This window comes from Dasypus novemcinctus, chromosome 5 (genome assembly GCF_030445035.2).
Source record: "Dasypus novemcinctus isolate mDasNov1 chromosome 5, mDasNov1.1.hap2, whole genome shotgun sequence".
NCBI lineage: Eukaryota > Metazoa > Chordata > Mammalia > Cingulata > Dasypodidae > Dasypus > Dasypus novemcinctus.
Genome location: NC_080677.1, coordinates 28537572 through 28552842, shown reverse-complemented (window position 1 = coordinate 28552842; position 15271 = coordinate 28537572). Strand labels below are relative to the sequence as shown.

Below are 15271 nucleotides of genomic sequence, written 5' to 3'. Positions count from 1 at the left end.
AATAATGACATTACAACTGATTTATTCTTCTTCTTTTTAAAGAAAAGAGATCCAAAAGGGTGCACTTACCAGATGCAAGGATGTGGGAGAGCTTAAACAAGAGTCTGGCTTTAAAAAGTATTGTCATACAAATAAATCCCACAGGAATTAGGTAGGGGGTCTGTCCTTGGGAGATACAGGCTGAAGTGGTTACGGGAAAAATAAAGTATGCTTGTGTTTTTGTGTGTGTTTGTATGTGTTGTGTTTGTGTATGTGTTTGTGTTTGTATGTGTTTGAAGACAGAAAGATGGAGAGAGAGAAATTATATAGCAAATGTTATAGAAGTTTGTTACTGTAAGCAAAGGGTATACTGATGTTCATTGCATTGTTCTCTCACTTTTCCTATAAGTTTAACATTCTTTAAAATAAAAAGAGAAAATACGCATGGTAAAGATAGGAAAAATGAATAGTCAATACTATCTCTTTTCTCTTGGTAAGGATTGTCAAGAAGTATGACATGGTCATGGTGTGTTCCTGTGCTGGAATCTGGATGAGATGACGGCATGAAACCCAAGGCTAGCCTGAGCATTCTGAGGGATCACCACCAGTGTGGCGATGGTCAGGCTCAGTGAGAGTGTGCTAACCCCTGCCTGGTTCTATATGTCCATGCTCTAGCTCTCTGACACCCTCCCACTTGCACTACCCCCTCCCTGCCTATGGCTGTTACAGAAATGAGAGCTTGCAAATATTTTCCAGATGCATGGAAAGCAGACTCTTTCAGTGTCGTCTTGGTGGAGACTGGAAAGGAGATTCACCCTCTTTCACTGGATACATCATTATCCCCACACCCTGCTAGGACCCCATCCACACAGTTGGGGTCTCCTTGGCCATCCACAGACTGACAGTAGAAGCTTGCCTTGCCCTTCCTTCCCCAACTTCTGAGGGTTTTCTCCTGACTTCAAAGCCTTTAATCACACCCTGACATTTCCAACAGGAGACTGCCAGACGTGGTCCAGATGCTTCAGATGGTTTCATATTTGTTCTGGAAAAAGCTCCAGATACTTCTGGTCAGAGCTCTTCCTGTTGGCCCTTTTGCTGGGGCCATTTCTCTCACACACTATTCAGAAGGGGCTTAGTCTATACACCCTTCCGGGTCTGTGCCCGGCCCCACCAGCGAGGGGCAATGGCAGTGGAGGAGGGGGTGAAGAAAGGTGAGGAGGGATGAAGGCAGGAGGCTGCAGCGTAGATTTTTGGGGGGTGGTATACTGCTAGCCTCATTCCTGGGTTATTTACATTTAGATCCTTTAGAAACCAGGGAAATCAGAGTCAAAGGGCTTCAGTTCCCTTCTGTAGAAGTTTTATTACTAAGGAGAAAAGGGCTTGTCCTGCTTTGATTTTCTCCACCTCTTACAAACTCACGGAAATGTTACCTTTTAAGGATATGGGAGGGAAAACTTGCCTGTGCTGACATTTTAAATGCCCACATCCTAACTCTTACGTGAGGTGCTCCCCTGCTTTGGGGCTTGGGGAAGTTGTAAGCACTTTTGAGTGGCTGTGTTTGCAGCGCCGCCCCTACCTTCCAACTTCCCTTCCAGGCGACACTTTTGCCAGTAGCCCTGGCTCCTCCTTAGAGGCAGGAGGTTGGTAACTCGAGAGGGCGAGAGGGCGAGGAGAGATGGGACCTTCACACTCCACTTCAAGTGGAAAGAGCCTCCAGGAGAGGCAGGGTGTGCTGCCTGCTGGCTCAGGGGCACATCTAATTTTAGCCCAGGCGTTGCTAGGCCTGAGCAGGGGCTGGCTCACCCATGGAAATTCCACGGTGCTCTGGTTTTATGCGTACTGGTGGTGCAAAGCCAACTTGGGTCGAAAGCAGCATGTTCCTCTCTCCTTTTTCTAAGAAATGTCCAGAAAACAATCAGTCCTCTGTGTTTTGCAGTAGGTCAACATTTCCTAGAGTTTCCTTTGTTTTTTCTTGTGATGGGGCAATGTGGGGTGGAAGGAAGAGAAGTACCGGGAGCCAGTCTTGGCCCACACTTTCTCAGTCCAGTCTGTGGCAAGTTAGAGAATCACAGTCTGTGGGTTGGAGGAAACCTTTGGTCATCTCTCTGGGGCTATGGGTTACAACATGCGGATTCATGGACCAAGAAAAGAAAAAAAAACCTGGGGACCAACCTCTGACCAACTTCAGAGGCAGATCCAGAAATTGTGGGTTTAAAGTTTATCCAATTTGGATGGCTTCTTTAAGACAAAGAATATAAAAATAACTTATTTTTGCAAATTTTACAAAAATATGAGAGTTCACGAAAACATTCCTAGGGCCCCACAGGACCTTGGCAGGGGCCCTGAAGCTTCAGCCTTATTAGCTCATGATAAATCAGAGGCTATTCAGGTTGCTTTTCCTTTTTACCTGGCTAAGGATATTAAAACAATTTCATACAATTTCAAAAAACTGGGATGAACGAAACCTTGAAAAGCAGGGCCAACCATTTAAATGAACAAATTAAGCCTTGTGAAAAATTCAGTTTTTAAAAAATTTTATTTTAAATTTTATTCATTTTGCCATGGACTTATATGATGTGGATGTGTTTGTGGTGGATAATTTCCAATTTGGGGGATTTCAGTGTCCTTATTTGTAAAAAATTAGACTAAAAGGTCCCTATCCTGCCTCCCACACAGGATTTTTGTAAAATTTTTTTAAAAAGTGCTTTGCAAGGGCTTGGGAAACTAGAAAGTACCACCTAGATAAACAACTGTTATTCTGAGTTCTATACTAGAAAATGCTTATAAAGTCACAGAATGGGCAATGGAAGCCCAGAGAAGGTATTTGCCCAAGGCCACTTGGACACTGACATAATCTAAAAATCAGTGGTGTTGAAGTATAAGCTTCCTCACCTTTTCTAAGAGTGAATGAACCTAGATATCCTCATTTTTAGATTGCTGTGACATTAACCTTGGTTCCAGACAGTGCTGTTTCAAGCATGCTGCTTGTAACTCTTTCAGTAGTGCTTAGGTAGGGGAATGTTTGGTGAGTTCGAAATGAAAAATATTACATCCCAGAAGTCGTTTCAAGCCACCCTTTGGCACATTTAACTGAACAGAACCTAAGTGGATTTAATGTTTAATGGGACTCAGAGAATGTCGGCCTCTCTCATTGGTGCAGCTGACTTCCCTGGAGATGTTGGCCTTTATTAGGACAGTAAAGGGCAGGGTTTGTGCCAAAAAAGTGGCTTCTCCTAGCAGCTAAGTAAACATCTCCAAATACCTTTCCAATCCACTATGGAAACCCGTGGTGGCTCTTATGTAATGTCTGTCAGGCGGCATACTAGAACCTTCCCTTTTATAACTCCAAAAACGGCTTTAGCCTCCCTGGGACAGGGCCAAGTTTGTCGAGGCAATGCTTTCCACCTGGGCTTGCATGCCAGCCTCGGGAGGACAGGGTCGGGGGTACCTTCTCCACTCCGGGAGTGAGGCTGGGCTGGGAGGGGGCCATTGTGGGGGGCAACCCTGGCTATCCTGCCTGCTTGAACCCCTCATGGTGCAGGTCCAGCACCACATCTGATCTCCGGTACTGGCCTGCTCCTAGTTCTCACCAGGGTCCTCAGGATGGGTGAACTTGGTCAAGCCAGGCAGCCATGTGCTGGTCTGGAGAGGAGAAGAGGTGAGACGAGAATGCAGGGAGGTTGCTGGCTGGCAACGTCTGGCCTGGGAGCTGCATAGCTGAGGTGAAAGAATGGTTACTCAGTGGATTTGGTCATGTTCCAGAGACATGCTCCACAGAGACCACGCTTCCCTCCAGAAGATATTTTTCTTTTTCCTGGAGTAACATCATCTCTGCCCACCTCTTCACGGCCAGTTGAGCAACTCTTGCTTCTCAGCACCAGTTACCTCCTGGCACCAAGCCCAGCCACACCTAGGAAACCTCAGCCAGAAAGAAGGGCAGGGAAATAACAAAACAGGGAGACTGCAGCTGGGAGAGCCACTGAGCCCCGCGAGTGTGCTTCCCTTGGAGGAAGAGCAACCTGTTCTAATGCAGTTGAGGTTTTAAGAAAAGGGAATCACTGCCCACAAAATCTGGTCTGGGAAAGAAGACAATGCACAGGGATGAGAGTTCTAAGCCTTATTTGCTAGTTCTGGCTTTGCACAAGAACCAGGGGCTTTGGGAAAAGCATCCTCCCCACCCTGACCCCTGCCCTCCTCTCCCCCCAGCTCCTCACACCCCTGTCCCCGTGACAACCCCCATTCCTCCCCATGAGGCTCTCAGTATTAGACTGGATGGTCCAGTTGGGTGAGCTCTATTTAGGTGAACTCTGGGTAGTCTCAGCTTCCAAATGGAGCATCCATTAAATACCAACTTGTGCCCTTGACAGTACCCACCCTTCCTGCCCAGTTCGATACCTTGGTGACCAGGATACATTTCTTTTCTGTTCCTAGAATGTACCAGAATCCAGTCTGACTCATGGAATAGATATACAAGAAGTAGAAATGTTAGACTTAATTTTGGCTCTTGCTCTGAATGTTTCTCTTCAGGGGTGTGTGTCAAAGTCAGTAGGGACCGATCCATATGGAAAGATAGTTAAGCTGAGAAATCATCACTCCCCAAGAACAATGGCTGAGGAGACGGGAGCACGGCGTGTGTTCTCTTCAGCCAAACAGCCTGGGCCCAATGGCTTTTCCAGGAGGATGCAAGGGCCATGGTGGCCCCCCACCCCCCATTTCCCTCCTCATCTGTCCTCACCAGGCGATCCCTATCTTTGTCCAACCTTCGTCATCGTGGACCCGGACGAGAGACTCGGCTGTGTAGCCCAATTCCCAATTAAGGCTCTTCACAAGTTTCAGGAAGATAATTTATCTGGGTGGAATTGTTAAGGCAGATTGTTTTCACAGCATTCCAAGCAGAGAGCTTTCTCACAGGAAATGTCAGACCATGCAATTCTAGTCAAGTTTTCCACATCCTTAAGAAAAAAGAAAAGAGAGAGAGAGAAAAAAATATTCCCTTTATATGTTGAAGGTCAACAGATGGAGAGTTGGCAATTGTAGGGTTTAAACTGAGATCTGTTAAAGTCACTGTGCAGTTGTGATGGCTGGTGCACACGATGACTTCTTGATAACCCAATGGAGGAGCCGCCTTCGTGTTCTTTAGGGCTTGATTTTAAAAACGCCTGCTGACCCGCTGCTGAGGGAGGTGAAAACAGTTTCCCGGGCTGGTACACTGACTGACCCCTTCCCATCTGAGTACCTGGGAGGTGGACACTGAGACTTCCTTCCTCTGGCCAGATCTCAGCTTCCTTATCTGTAACAACAAAGGTTATGCCAGGTGACTGCTAAGGGCTTTTGAGTCTAATGCCCCACAATTCTGAAACTCATCGTCCTCTGGGGGAGCTCAGCTGAGGCTCCCTAAGAAGCTGAAGGGAACTAGTTGGAGAGGGGGAGAGTAAAAAACATAAAATCCTCCCATTGATGGGGAACTTAGATTTTTTTTTTTTTTCAATTTTATATCAGCTTGCCCTCAGGGATCCAACTCACAAAGGCAGTTCAGTCTTAAATGAGAGCCTTTTGCGTGCTAGGGCTGTGGAATGTCCCCCTGTTGGGAAAGCAGAAAAAGAACACAACACAGGCTTCTCAGAGGGTGACTAGAAGTGCCCCTGGTCAGGGATGGGTGGGGTCTGAAGAGCTGTAACCCAGAGTCACTAGATGTTACCGTCCTCCCAGCCCCTGAAAGAAGAGCCTGGCAAAAGTGAAGTTGAGACAGGAGGCAATTAGTTTATTGCCAGGTGATGCCATTCTTCTGGGGCGTGAGTGAGCCTTATATGGCTTGTCTAAGTCGTTCAAATGCTTTCCATCATCTAACCCCCTTGTTCATTCCAAAATGATGTTCTGTTTGGAATGGGGTGGTGGCTCGCGTACTGAACTGAGTCAGGAATTTGATAGAATCTGGTCTCGGGTTTGTCAGCATTACTTGCCTTATTGCACTGCCCCTAGTAAAGCTCCAGTATAATAGTGAGGACTTGTGATACTGGACATCCTTCTCTTGTTTCTGGCTCTAGTAGGAATGCTTCCACGCTTGAGTATTAAGTAGAATGTTGTGTAGGGTGTGAATATGTATTTACCAACTAAAGGAAAACCTTTTCCTTGGTTAGTTTTGCAGATAGCTTTTTAAAAAAAACATGCATGTGTATTTATGTTTATGAAATGTTTTTTTTCTGCTTCTATTGAGATTATTTTACATATGGTTTTCTCTAACCTGTTGGTATGGTGAATTATTATACATTATTAGATTTTCTAGTATTAAAACCTGCTTGCATCTTGGTTATGATTTTCTTTAAGCTTGTGGCTAATGCATGCATCTATTATTGCTGCTGTTTATTATTTTGTTTCATACTTTTGCACTTATGCTTACAAGAGTTAAGGTTTTGGAATCAAGATTATACTAGCCTCATTAATCATCATCAGCATCTCAGCCAACACATAGCAATTACTATGCTGTTAGGCACTCTGCTCAGTACTTGATATGTAATGACTCATTTCATTCTCACAACAGTCTTCTGGAGTAGACTGTTATTAACCCCATTTTATAGGTAAGGAAGTAGAATCACAAGAAGGGTTGGAAACTTGCCCAGGCTGCACACAGTTTAGTGGTAGAATCGGAACCATAGCGAAGCTGGGTAGTTCCAGGGCCGGAGGGCTTAGACCCTGCACTTTATTTGAGAAAGTTAAGTTGGGGAGATTTTCCTACATTGGCTAGAACGCCTCGGTGAACCTATTTGGGCCTGGTATTTTTCATCTGTGTTGGGTTGGGAGATTGGGAAAGATTTTAAATTATTTCTTTATTTTTAATGATTATAGATCTTTTCAGATTTTCTCTTTATTACTCAATCAGTTTTGCAATTTTTTTCTAGAAAATGGTCTAATCTGTCAATTTTCAAATGTATTGGTTTGAACTTATTCATATTATTTTCTTCTTGAAAGAAATTCTATTTATAAATAGAATTTATAAAAATTTTTTTTTAGGATATACTGGGAATTGAACCAGGACTTTGTGCATGCGAAGCAGGCGCTCAACCACTGAGGCACACCCATTCCACTCTCCACTCCCCCTTTCACTCTGCATACTGTTTATTTGCACTCTCCCCTTTTCTCTTTATCAGTTTTGCCAAAGGTTTTTCTTATGATTAATCGTTTATGTTATATATTTATCTCCATGTACCACTTTAGTTGCTTCCCACAAATTTTTATTAGTTGTGTTTTCAGTGTTAATCACTTTGAAATATTTTCTAATTTCTAATATTATTTCTTTAAAATTTATTAATACATGTGTTCTTTTTGTGAGTAGGGAAGGAGCTATCTTTTTATTATTCAATTCTGCTTATTACTTTGTGATTGGAAACATACTTTAGAATTTTTTGAGCTATGATTTGTGGACTACCATGTGGCCAGTTTTCATAAAAATGACGTGTGCTTGTAAAGAATAGATGTTATTTAATAGTTGGGTGTATTAGATCAAGCATGTTCTTGTGATACTCAGGTATGCTGTATTTTTTTTTTTTTTTGGTATTCTTGTTAATGCTTTTTCTATTAGTGAGTGAAAGAAGTATGTTAAAATTTTATACAATGTTCATGGATTGAACAATTTCTCTTGTATTTCTGACAAATTTTTGTCTGTGTATTTTGAGGCTCTCTTGTAAGTGCGTAGAGTTTCCTGGTGATTTTCTGGTGAATTGTTACTTTTGTTATTGTGGAATAAATAGGATTACAATAATAATGCTTTTTATCCCAAAGTCTTGTTTTTTCCAACAGTAATAAAGATATATCACTTTTTAAATGATGAGTTTATAATTGGTGTATTTTTTCCATGCTTTTATGTCATATATTAGAGGTGCTGTTGAAATAGCATACAGCTAATTATAAAAAAAATCCAATCTGAGTGCCTCTGTCTTATAACTGGCAAATTTAATTTGTTTGCCTTTGTTATAATTACTGAGACACTTGGATTTATTTTGTCCTGTTGTATTTCATACTTTCATTTTGCCACACTTTATCTTTTTCTTCCTTTTTTTCCTTCTTGTTAATTAGCTGAGGTGTATTTTTTCTTTCTGCTTTGAAAGTTATGCATTATTTTTTACTCTTTTAGTGGTTACTCTTAAAATTTTAATCATAAATTCAACCAATCTCTCTACCCCTGGTAAATGCAAGGCTTTAACTCTAATTACTTCTCTCCTTGTGTTCCCTGTTTATTATTGTTGAGTATTTCAGTTTCGCTTTGTTTTTCACTACCACCAAATTGGCAGTTATTGTTATATTTGTTGTTGATTCTCATTTAGGTTTATCTAAATGTTTAATGATTTGTTTTCTCACCATTGTTCTCATCCTATTCTTTCCTTCAGGGTTCAATTTCCTTCTTCCTGAAATAAGTCCTTTAGTGGTCCATTGAGTGAAGGGCATTGAGTGAAGTTACTATGACTAGTAAACTTAGGTTTTGTCTGAGAATATCTTTAGTTTTCCTTACCTTTAGTGGCATTTTAGCTTGAAATTTCAAAGTTGACCATTGTTTTTTCTCAATATTTGAAGATGTTATTTTGTTGATTTATGACCTTTTTAAGGTTGCTGCTGAGAAGTCTGCTGTTAAAGTGGTTATTCATTTGTAGGTAACTTACTTTTTCTCTATAGTTTCTTTTAGGATTTTTTTTTTTTAATTGTCTATAGTATGCTGTAGTTCCAATATGACATTCCTAAGTGTGGATGTATTGTTACGTGTACCATTTGAGGCTCATATTTCTGTGAAGCCTCATGCCTGGAAAGTTCTTAGCAATTATCTTTTTAGTAAATTTCTTCACATATAGTATATGGTAAATGATCAGTGAGTGTTTTCCTTATTCCCATGAGATACTTTTCTTTTGGAATCCATAACTACATTAGCCAAGTATTCAGTACCAGAATATAAGTGACCTGCTCAAGGTCATGCACAAGAGGGGGAGAGCAGGGATAAAACCCAGGTCTCCAAGTGGCTCTTTCTATTGAGCCATGGATTCAGTTATCCAGAGGTTGAGCCCTGGTCCTGTGTGGCCCTAAAAACCTGCAGGGCCCTGGCCCTTGTCCTCCCTGTGCGGCCTGAGGAGGAGCTGGGGTGGTTTTCAGGGCTCAGAAAGAGCAGGCAAACTGGGTCTCTGCAGCCCAGCTCCCGAGGGTTTATTACATGCATACTTTGACACATGTCCCTGGGTTATCTGCACAATCACATTTTGAAAAAGTGTTTTGAATCAATTGATTTATCTTTTTTGCCATTGTTGCTCATAATAGCTTTCACTCAAAAGCAAGAACATGCTTTTAAACTGACCTTTTAAACTTTGTAATGCTATACCACAAAAGAACACATGAAAGGAACAATAAGCACATTCTCTAAGAGTGAGTGTAATGACTGTCTCCTCTAGTGATGAGATCTGAGGGAAATGGGCATAAAGCATCTGAGCTGGGCTCTCGAGCTGATAGATGGCCTCTGGGTGAAAGCTGTATGACCAGGGAGAGGTCCTGCTGCACCCTGCCCTTGGAAACACCACCCCACCCTGCTGCCTCTGTGGCTCATGGCCACCCTCAGGAGCCAAGGGGACCTCTTGGGAGGTTTGGACTTTGTCCCTTGGTCCACACTATGCCATGGAGGTTTCTGGGCAGGCAGGGAAGTGCAAAATAGAGGGAGGAGCAAATGAGAGGAGTTGGAGCCGAGGACCAGGGCTCGAATCTTGACTCTGGCACTTCTGAGTCGTGTGACCTTGTGCAAGTCACTGAGCATCTGTGAGGGACACTCTATCATTCAACCCCATTCATGGAGCAATGACTAGGTGCTAGGTACTTGGGATACAGAAGACATTAAATGAAAGTGCAACCCTTAAGTACCCCTTGGTTAGAACTCCTACCATGCATATTAGTTTCCTAATGATGATGTAATAACTTGCCCCAAACCTAGTAGCTTTAAATAACAGACTGATTCTCTTATAGTTTTGGAGACAGAAGTCTGAAAAGATATCAGCAGGGCTAGTTCCTTCTGGAGGTTCTAGGGCAAGAATCTGTTTCCTTGTCTTTTTCAGCTTCTAATGGCTGCCTTTTCCCCTTGGCTTGTGGCCCTTTTCTCCATCTTCAAAGCCTGTCAGTCCAGTCCCTTTTTACATCATCACTCTGCCTTTTCTTCTGTGCCCAGTCTCCTTCCATCTCCCTCTTGTAAAGGTTATATGATTACATTGGCCCACCTGAAGAATCCAGGCTGCTTTACCATCTGAAGACTTACTTAGATTTGCAAAGGGTTCCAGGGATTGGGACATTGTGATGGTTAGGCTGATGTGTCAACTTGGCCAGGTGATGTGCTCAGTTGTCTGGTCAAGCAAACTGGGGCTAATTGTAATACAAGGGCATTTCATGGACTTTAATCATCGGTGAATTGATTGCATAGATGGCTGATTACATCTACAGTCAACTAAGGAGATTGGCATTGGCAGCGAGTGAAGTCTCATCCAATCAGTTGAATGCCTTATAAGGGGAAGTGATTTCAGCATTCAGAGAGAGAATTCCCATCTTTGCTTTGGACAGCCAGGGTCTCCTGGGGAACTCATCAAGGACCTTCATTGGAGCCCCTGGTTTATGGCCTGCCCTATGGAATTTGGACTTGTGCATCCCCATGGTTGTGTGGGACAGTTTTATAAAATCTCATACTATTTACAGATATCTCCTGTCAGGTCTGTTCCTCTAGAGACCAATAGAGTGTCCATTCAGTTTACATGCCCAGTGCTCCTCTGGGCAGAGAGCCAAGTCTAGCAGATAGCTGCCACATGTTTGGTGGGTGAGTGAAATGAATGTACACACACTTTGGGATTTAGGAGGAGGTAATAGCCCAGCTGGGCTTCGGAGGATTAGCGTGAGTTTGACAGAGGGCATTCTAATGATGTGAACAGCTTGTGAACAGGCTCTGAGGCACTGGCTAAGAAGTTCATCCTAGAGGAAGTGCAGGGGGTGTGCCAGGGGGAGAGGGGGCCAGGGCGGCAGGTGACATAGCCATGTCTTGAGGCATTGTCTTCCTTTCCTCTTGCTGCTGAAAAAAGTTACTGCAAATTTAGTGGCTTGGAACAACACAAATTTATTCTCTTATGGTTCTGGGGCTCAGAGGTCCAAAATGAGTCTCAAGGGGATAAAAGCAAGGTGTTGGCAGGGCTGGTTCCTTTTGGAGGTTCTAGGGGAGAATCCGTTCTTTGCCTTTTCCATACTCTAGAGTCTGCCAGCATTCCTTGGACCATGGCCACATCTCTTCAGTCTCTTGTTTTTGTGTCACATCTACTTCTGTGGTCAAATTTCCCTCTGCCTGTCCCTCATAAGGACCCTTGTGATGGCATTTAGAGCCCACCTGGTTAATTATAAATAATCTCCCCATCTCATTAACTTAATCACTTCTGCAAAGTTGTCTTCATATAAACTACCATTGATGACTTCCGGGGAAGAAGATGTGAACCCCTGGAGGGCCATTGTTTGGCCTGCCCCAGGCACTCTGGTAGTCCGGAACTTTATTCTGTAAGGAAGCAGTATAGTTTGGTAGTGACTTCACTGTCTTTAGAGTCATCGCCTCAGTTCAAATTCCAGTGCTGTGTGACCCTGGGAAAATTAGTGACCTTCTGTGAGATTCATGAAATAACTGCTTCATGAGGCTCTTCTGAGGAGAGATGGATTTTGATGCATGTGAAGTACTTAATTGAGCATCTGAAAGATACGAAGGGACCAACAAGCACTTGCTGTAATTATTGCTGCCATATATAAGTACACACGCATACGTATATATAAAAATATATATAACATTCTTATGTATATATAAGAATATTCTTGTTGTTGCTAATGACGATAGGGAACCTGTACAGAATTTCAGCAGTCCAGCAGTATGGACAGATTTGCTTTTTAGAAAGATGGCTTAGACAGTCATGTGAAGCTGTGGGGTGGGGGTGTCACACTGGAGGCCAGGAAACCAGTTAGGAGGCTGTTAAAATAGTCGAGGTGAGAGATGAAGAGGTAGAGAGCAGAGATGGATTCCAGTGAGACAAATAGGACTTAGGGTGTTGAAGAGAAGTCTTGGGTCTTGTCGTTCCTGGCTTGAAATGGTTCAAGGGGGATTTCAGAGGCCATCTAGGACCAGAACCTCAGTCCTTGCTTTTCAGACAGGGACACTGAGGCACAGCCGGGGGATGGCCCCTTGCCTCAGCCTCCAGATAAAACAGGGACCAAAGGGAGAGACAGAGGCAGAAGTGAGGTCCTTAACATGTCGTGGCAGAGCTGGTGGGGGTGGGAGAGGAATGGCTGGAAGAAGCTTCTGATGCAAGTGCAGTCGCTCCTCGGGGCAGGCCTGACCCCGGCTCTGTACTGGGTTGACTTTCCCTTCACATCCTCCCGCCGCCTTCAAGCCCTAACTCCTCTTTCCAGCTCATCCTTCCATCACCCCCGGCAAGAACGCCTGTGAAATGCTGGTAGCGCAGGGGCGTAGGGATTTGTGGCTTTGAATTGAGTAAAATGATTTTGACGGCCTGGGGGAGGACAAGGGGAGGATTAGGGCCGCCTGGGAGGGGGAGGAGCACGTGTTCTAGCACCAGGGAAAGAACCACAGGACCCAGGCAAGGATCTGGGACTGCATACCCCGTGCGATCTTCCATTCACGCCCCTTCATACGTCTTCAAGAGGAAACCAATTCAATAGAATGTACCAAAGCAAGATTACAATTGTTACTTCAATCATATCTTACCCTGCAATGATGTTGGAGGAAAATATATTTCAAGGGCATGTTCAAAAGAGCTGTCATTTTAGAAAATAGTAAATAGATTTCAGAGAGTGATGTAATATTGTTATTTTTAATACATTTAAAAAAATGATTTTACTTCATTTAGACCCATGCCTTCTAGAGGTAAAAACAATCTAAAGAGAGGTAAAATACAGGTGGACTATTTTAAGAAAGTTCTGTGTTCACACACCTGAATTTATATAGCAGAATGACAGGCAGTGTTTCAGAAGGATACAGGACAGGTTCTTTTAACTACCTGGGTGCATTTCATAGGTTGTGTATAAATGGCTGCCATTAGCTTTACAGGAAAGCTGGAAGAAGGAAAACAACAAAGAATAAAGCTGAAATAAACAAAGAAATTTTGTCCAATGATTACAAGCGCTCAGTTCATTTGTGTGTATGTGTGTGTCTTTCTCCTCAGCAGTACCACAGTTATATCAGTAGAAATGCTTGCCTTCAGTTCCTGGCAAGTGGGAACGTGCAGAGGTTACCATCCTGAATGGCTGAGGCCTGTTTCTTAGTCAGAACCCAGGATTGAAGGGACCCTGGAGGCCATCCTGTCCCATCAGAGTTGGAACCCATGGCTCGGAGGGGGTGAGACCAGCGCAAGGCCCCAAAAGAGAGTCAGGCTAGGGCAGGGGGAGCCCTCTCCTGACCCCTGGTCCGGTGCTCTTTCCATCCTTGTCTGCTCTCTGAATTATCTTCATTCTCTGGTAAACTGACATTTTCTTTTTTTCCAGGAAACAGCAGTTGCTGGTGTCCAATGAGGCAGATGGTGAGCCGGGTGTCCTGCAGCTGGGTAGGTGCAGCACGTGCCCCCAGGCTGTGCCCATCAGGGAACAAGAGGGTCTCCCTGTGCTCTTTCCAGAGGGTGGCGGGCAGTGGGGGGGAGCGTCTTCTTTCCTCCAGCCTGTCCATAGGTTGCCTGTGGGTAGGGCCGGTCCTTGAGGGCTTGCCTTCACCCACCACCTCCTGTCTTTCTCTCCTGGAAAAATCCTTGTACTATGCCTAAGTCATTTTTGCATCCTTGCTCATGTCCAAAGGAGCCCTTTCTGCATTTGTAAGTTCTTTTAGGAACATTCAGAATGTACTGAAGTCTCTAGAAGACAGTTCTTGGACTAAATATTAGTATAGCTCTGCCTGGGGAGATCCACCTTTTTTTGTTAAATTATAAAAAATGTTACTGAGGTATAAAATACAATGAGGTGCATGAAGTGTACACATCTTAAGTATTTATTCAGCTTGATGAATTCTCACACATGTATACTCTGTAATAATAACCCCCTATTCTCCCACAGAAGACACAGGATGAATTAATCCACTCTTGTATATATAGTTATTTAAGAACTTTCTTATTATGGTCACATTATCATGAAACTGTGATTTTAACCATTTTAAATGTACAATTCAGTGGCACGAACTATATTTACAATGTTGTGCTGCCGTCACCACCATCCATTACCAACTTTTTAAATCTCCTGAAGCAGAAACTCTATACCTATTAAGGAATAACCCCCACTCTCTCCCCAACCCCTGGTAACATCTAAACTTCTTTCTGTCTCTATAAATTTATTTATTCTAGATTGTTCATTTAAGTGGAATCATACTCTACATGGCCTTTTGTGTTTGGTCTGTTTCACTTAGTATAATGTCTTCAAGGTTCATCCATGTTGCTGCATGAGTCGGAGCTTCATTCCTTTTTACGGCTGAGTAGTATTCCATTGTACGGATATACTATATTTTGTTTATCTGTTCATCTGTTGATGGACACTTGGGCTGCTTCCATCTTTGGGCAATTGTGGATAGTGCTCACTCTGTCTACTTGAAGCTCTTTTTTCTTTTTCAGTAGTTCTCTACCCCGCAATGACTGACACGCTTGCAGGACTTGGTCGAGCAGCTGTAGAGCAGGCAGTGATGACACCAGTGCCTGAACATGAAAGGGGAGACTTGAGTGTTGTCATATGTCCTCCTCTGAAAGCCATGACTTAGTGCCTGGCAAAGGCAGCAGTTTACCTGTTGGACCGTTTTGGCATAAAATTTTGTTCATGTACTTTTCCTCTTGCTCTTAGAACTCCCTTTTAAACTGAAGGAAGAAAGGGGTGTCCCCTTTAAGAGTGACAGTGTGAGACAGGCAGTCTGCCTTTTGCTTTGATGAAGTTGAAAGGCAGGGGCCGGCCCCACCATGACAGGGCTTTGTGTATCCTGTGTACTGCACTTCAGAGCCAGCAGTTCCTCAGATGGTCAACCATCAGAAACAGCTGGTGGGGATCGCGTGCCTGCCCCGGAAGGGCAGGTTTCTGCAAGGGGCTACGCAGCCACTGTGGTGGAGGGTCAAGTGTGGAGCCAGGGAGTCTTGGCAGCTAGAACCATTCTGTAAAGTGCCACACTTGAAGGTTTTCCAAGGAAACCCACTCCCGTTTGGTCACAAAGTGAAGCGGTTCCTGGCCTTTGGAGACCAGAGAGCTTCTTTTAGCAGTTCTCTCAGAAGACAGCTGTTTG

At 43.7% G+C, this 15271-nt stretch overlaps 1 protein-coding gene across 2 annotated transcripts in view; it reads left to right on the top strand.

Moving 5' to 3' along the window:
- The window catches only part of MINDY4 (MINDY lysine 48 deubiquitinase 4), a 135606-nt gene that overhangs the window by 56830 nt on the left and 63505 nt on the right, over positions 1 to 15271 (top strand). For both annotated transcript variants that reach the window (XR_009185771.2, XM_058296821.2), the window contains exon 6: positions 13513 to 13571. Coding sequence is in view for 1 of the 2 variants with exons in the window: in XM_058296821.2 (XP_058152804.1) it covers positions 13513 to 13571 (59 nt within the window). In the remaining variant the exon portion in view is untranslated. The remainder of the gene's footprint in view (positions 1 to 13512; positions 13572 to 15271) is intronic.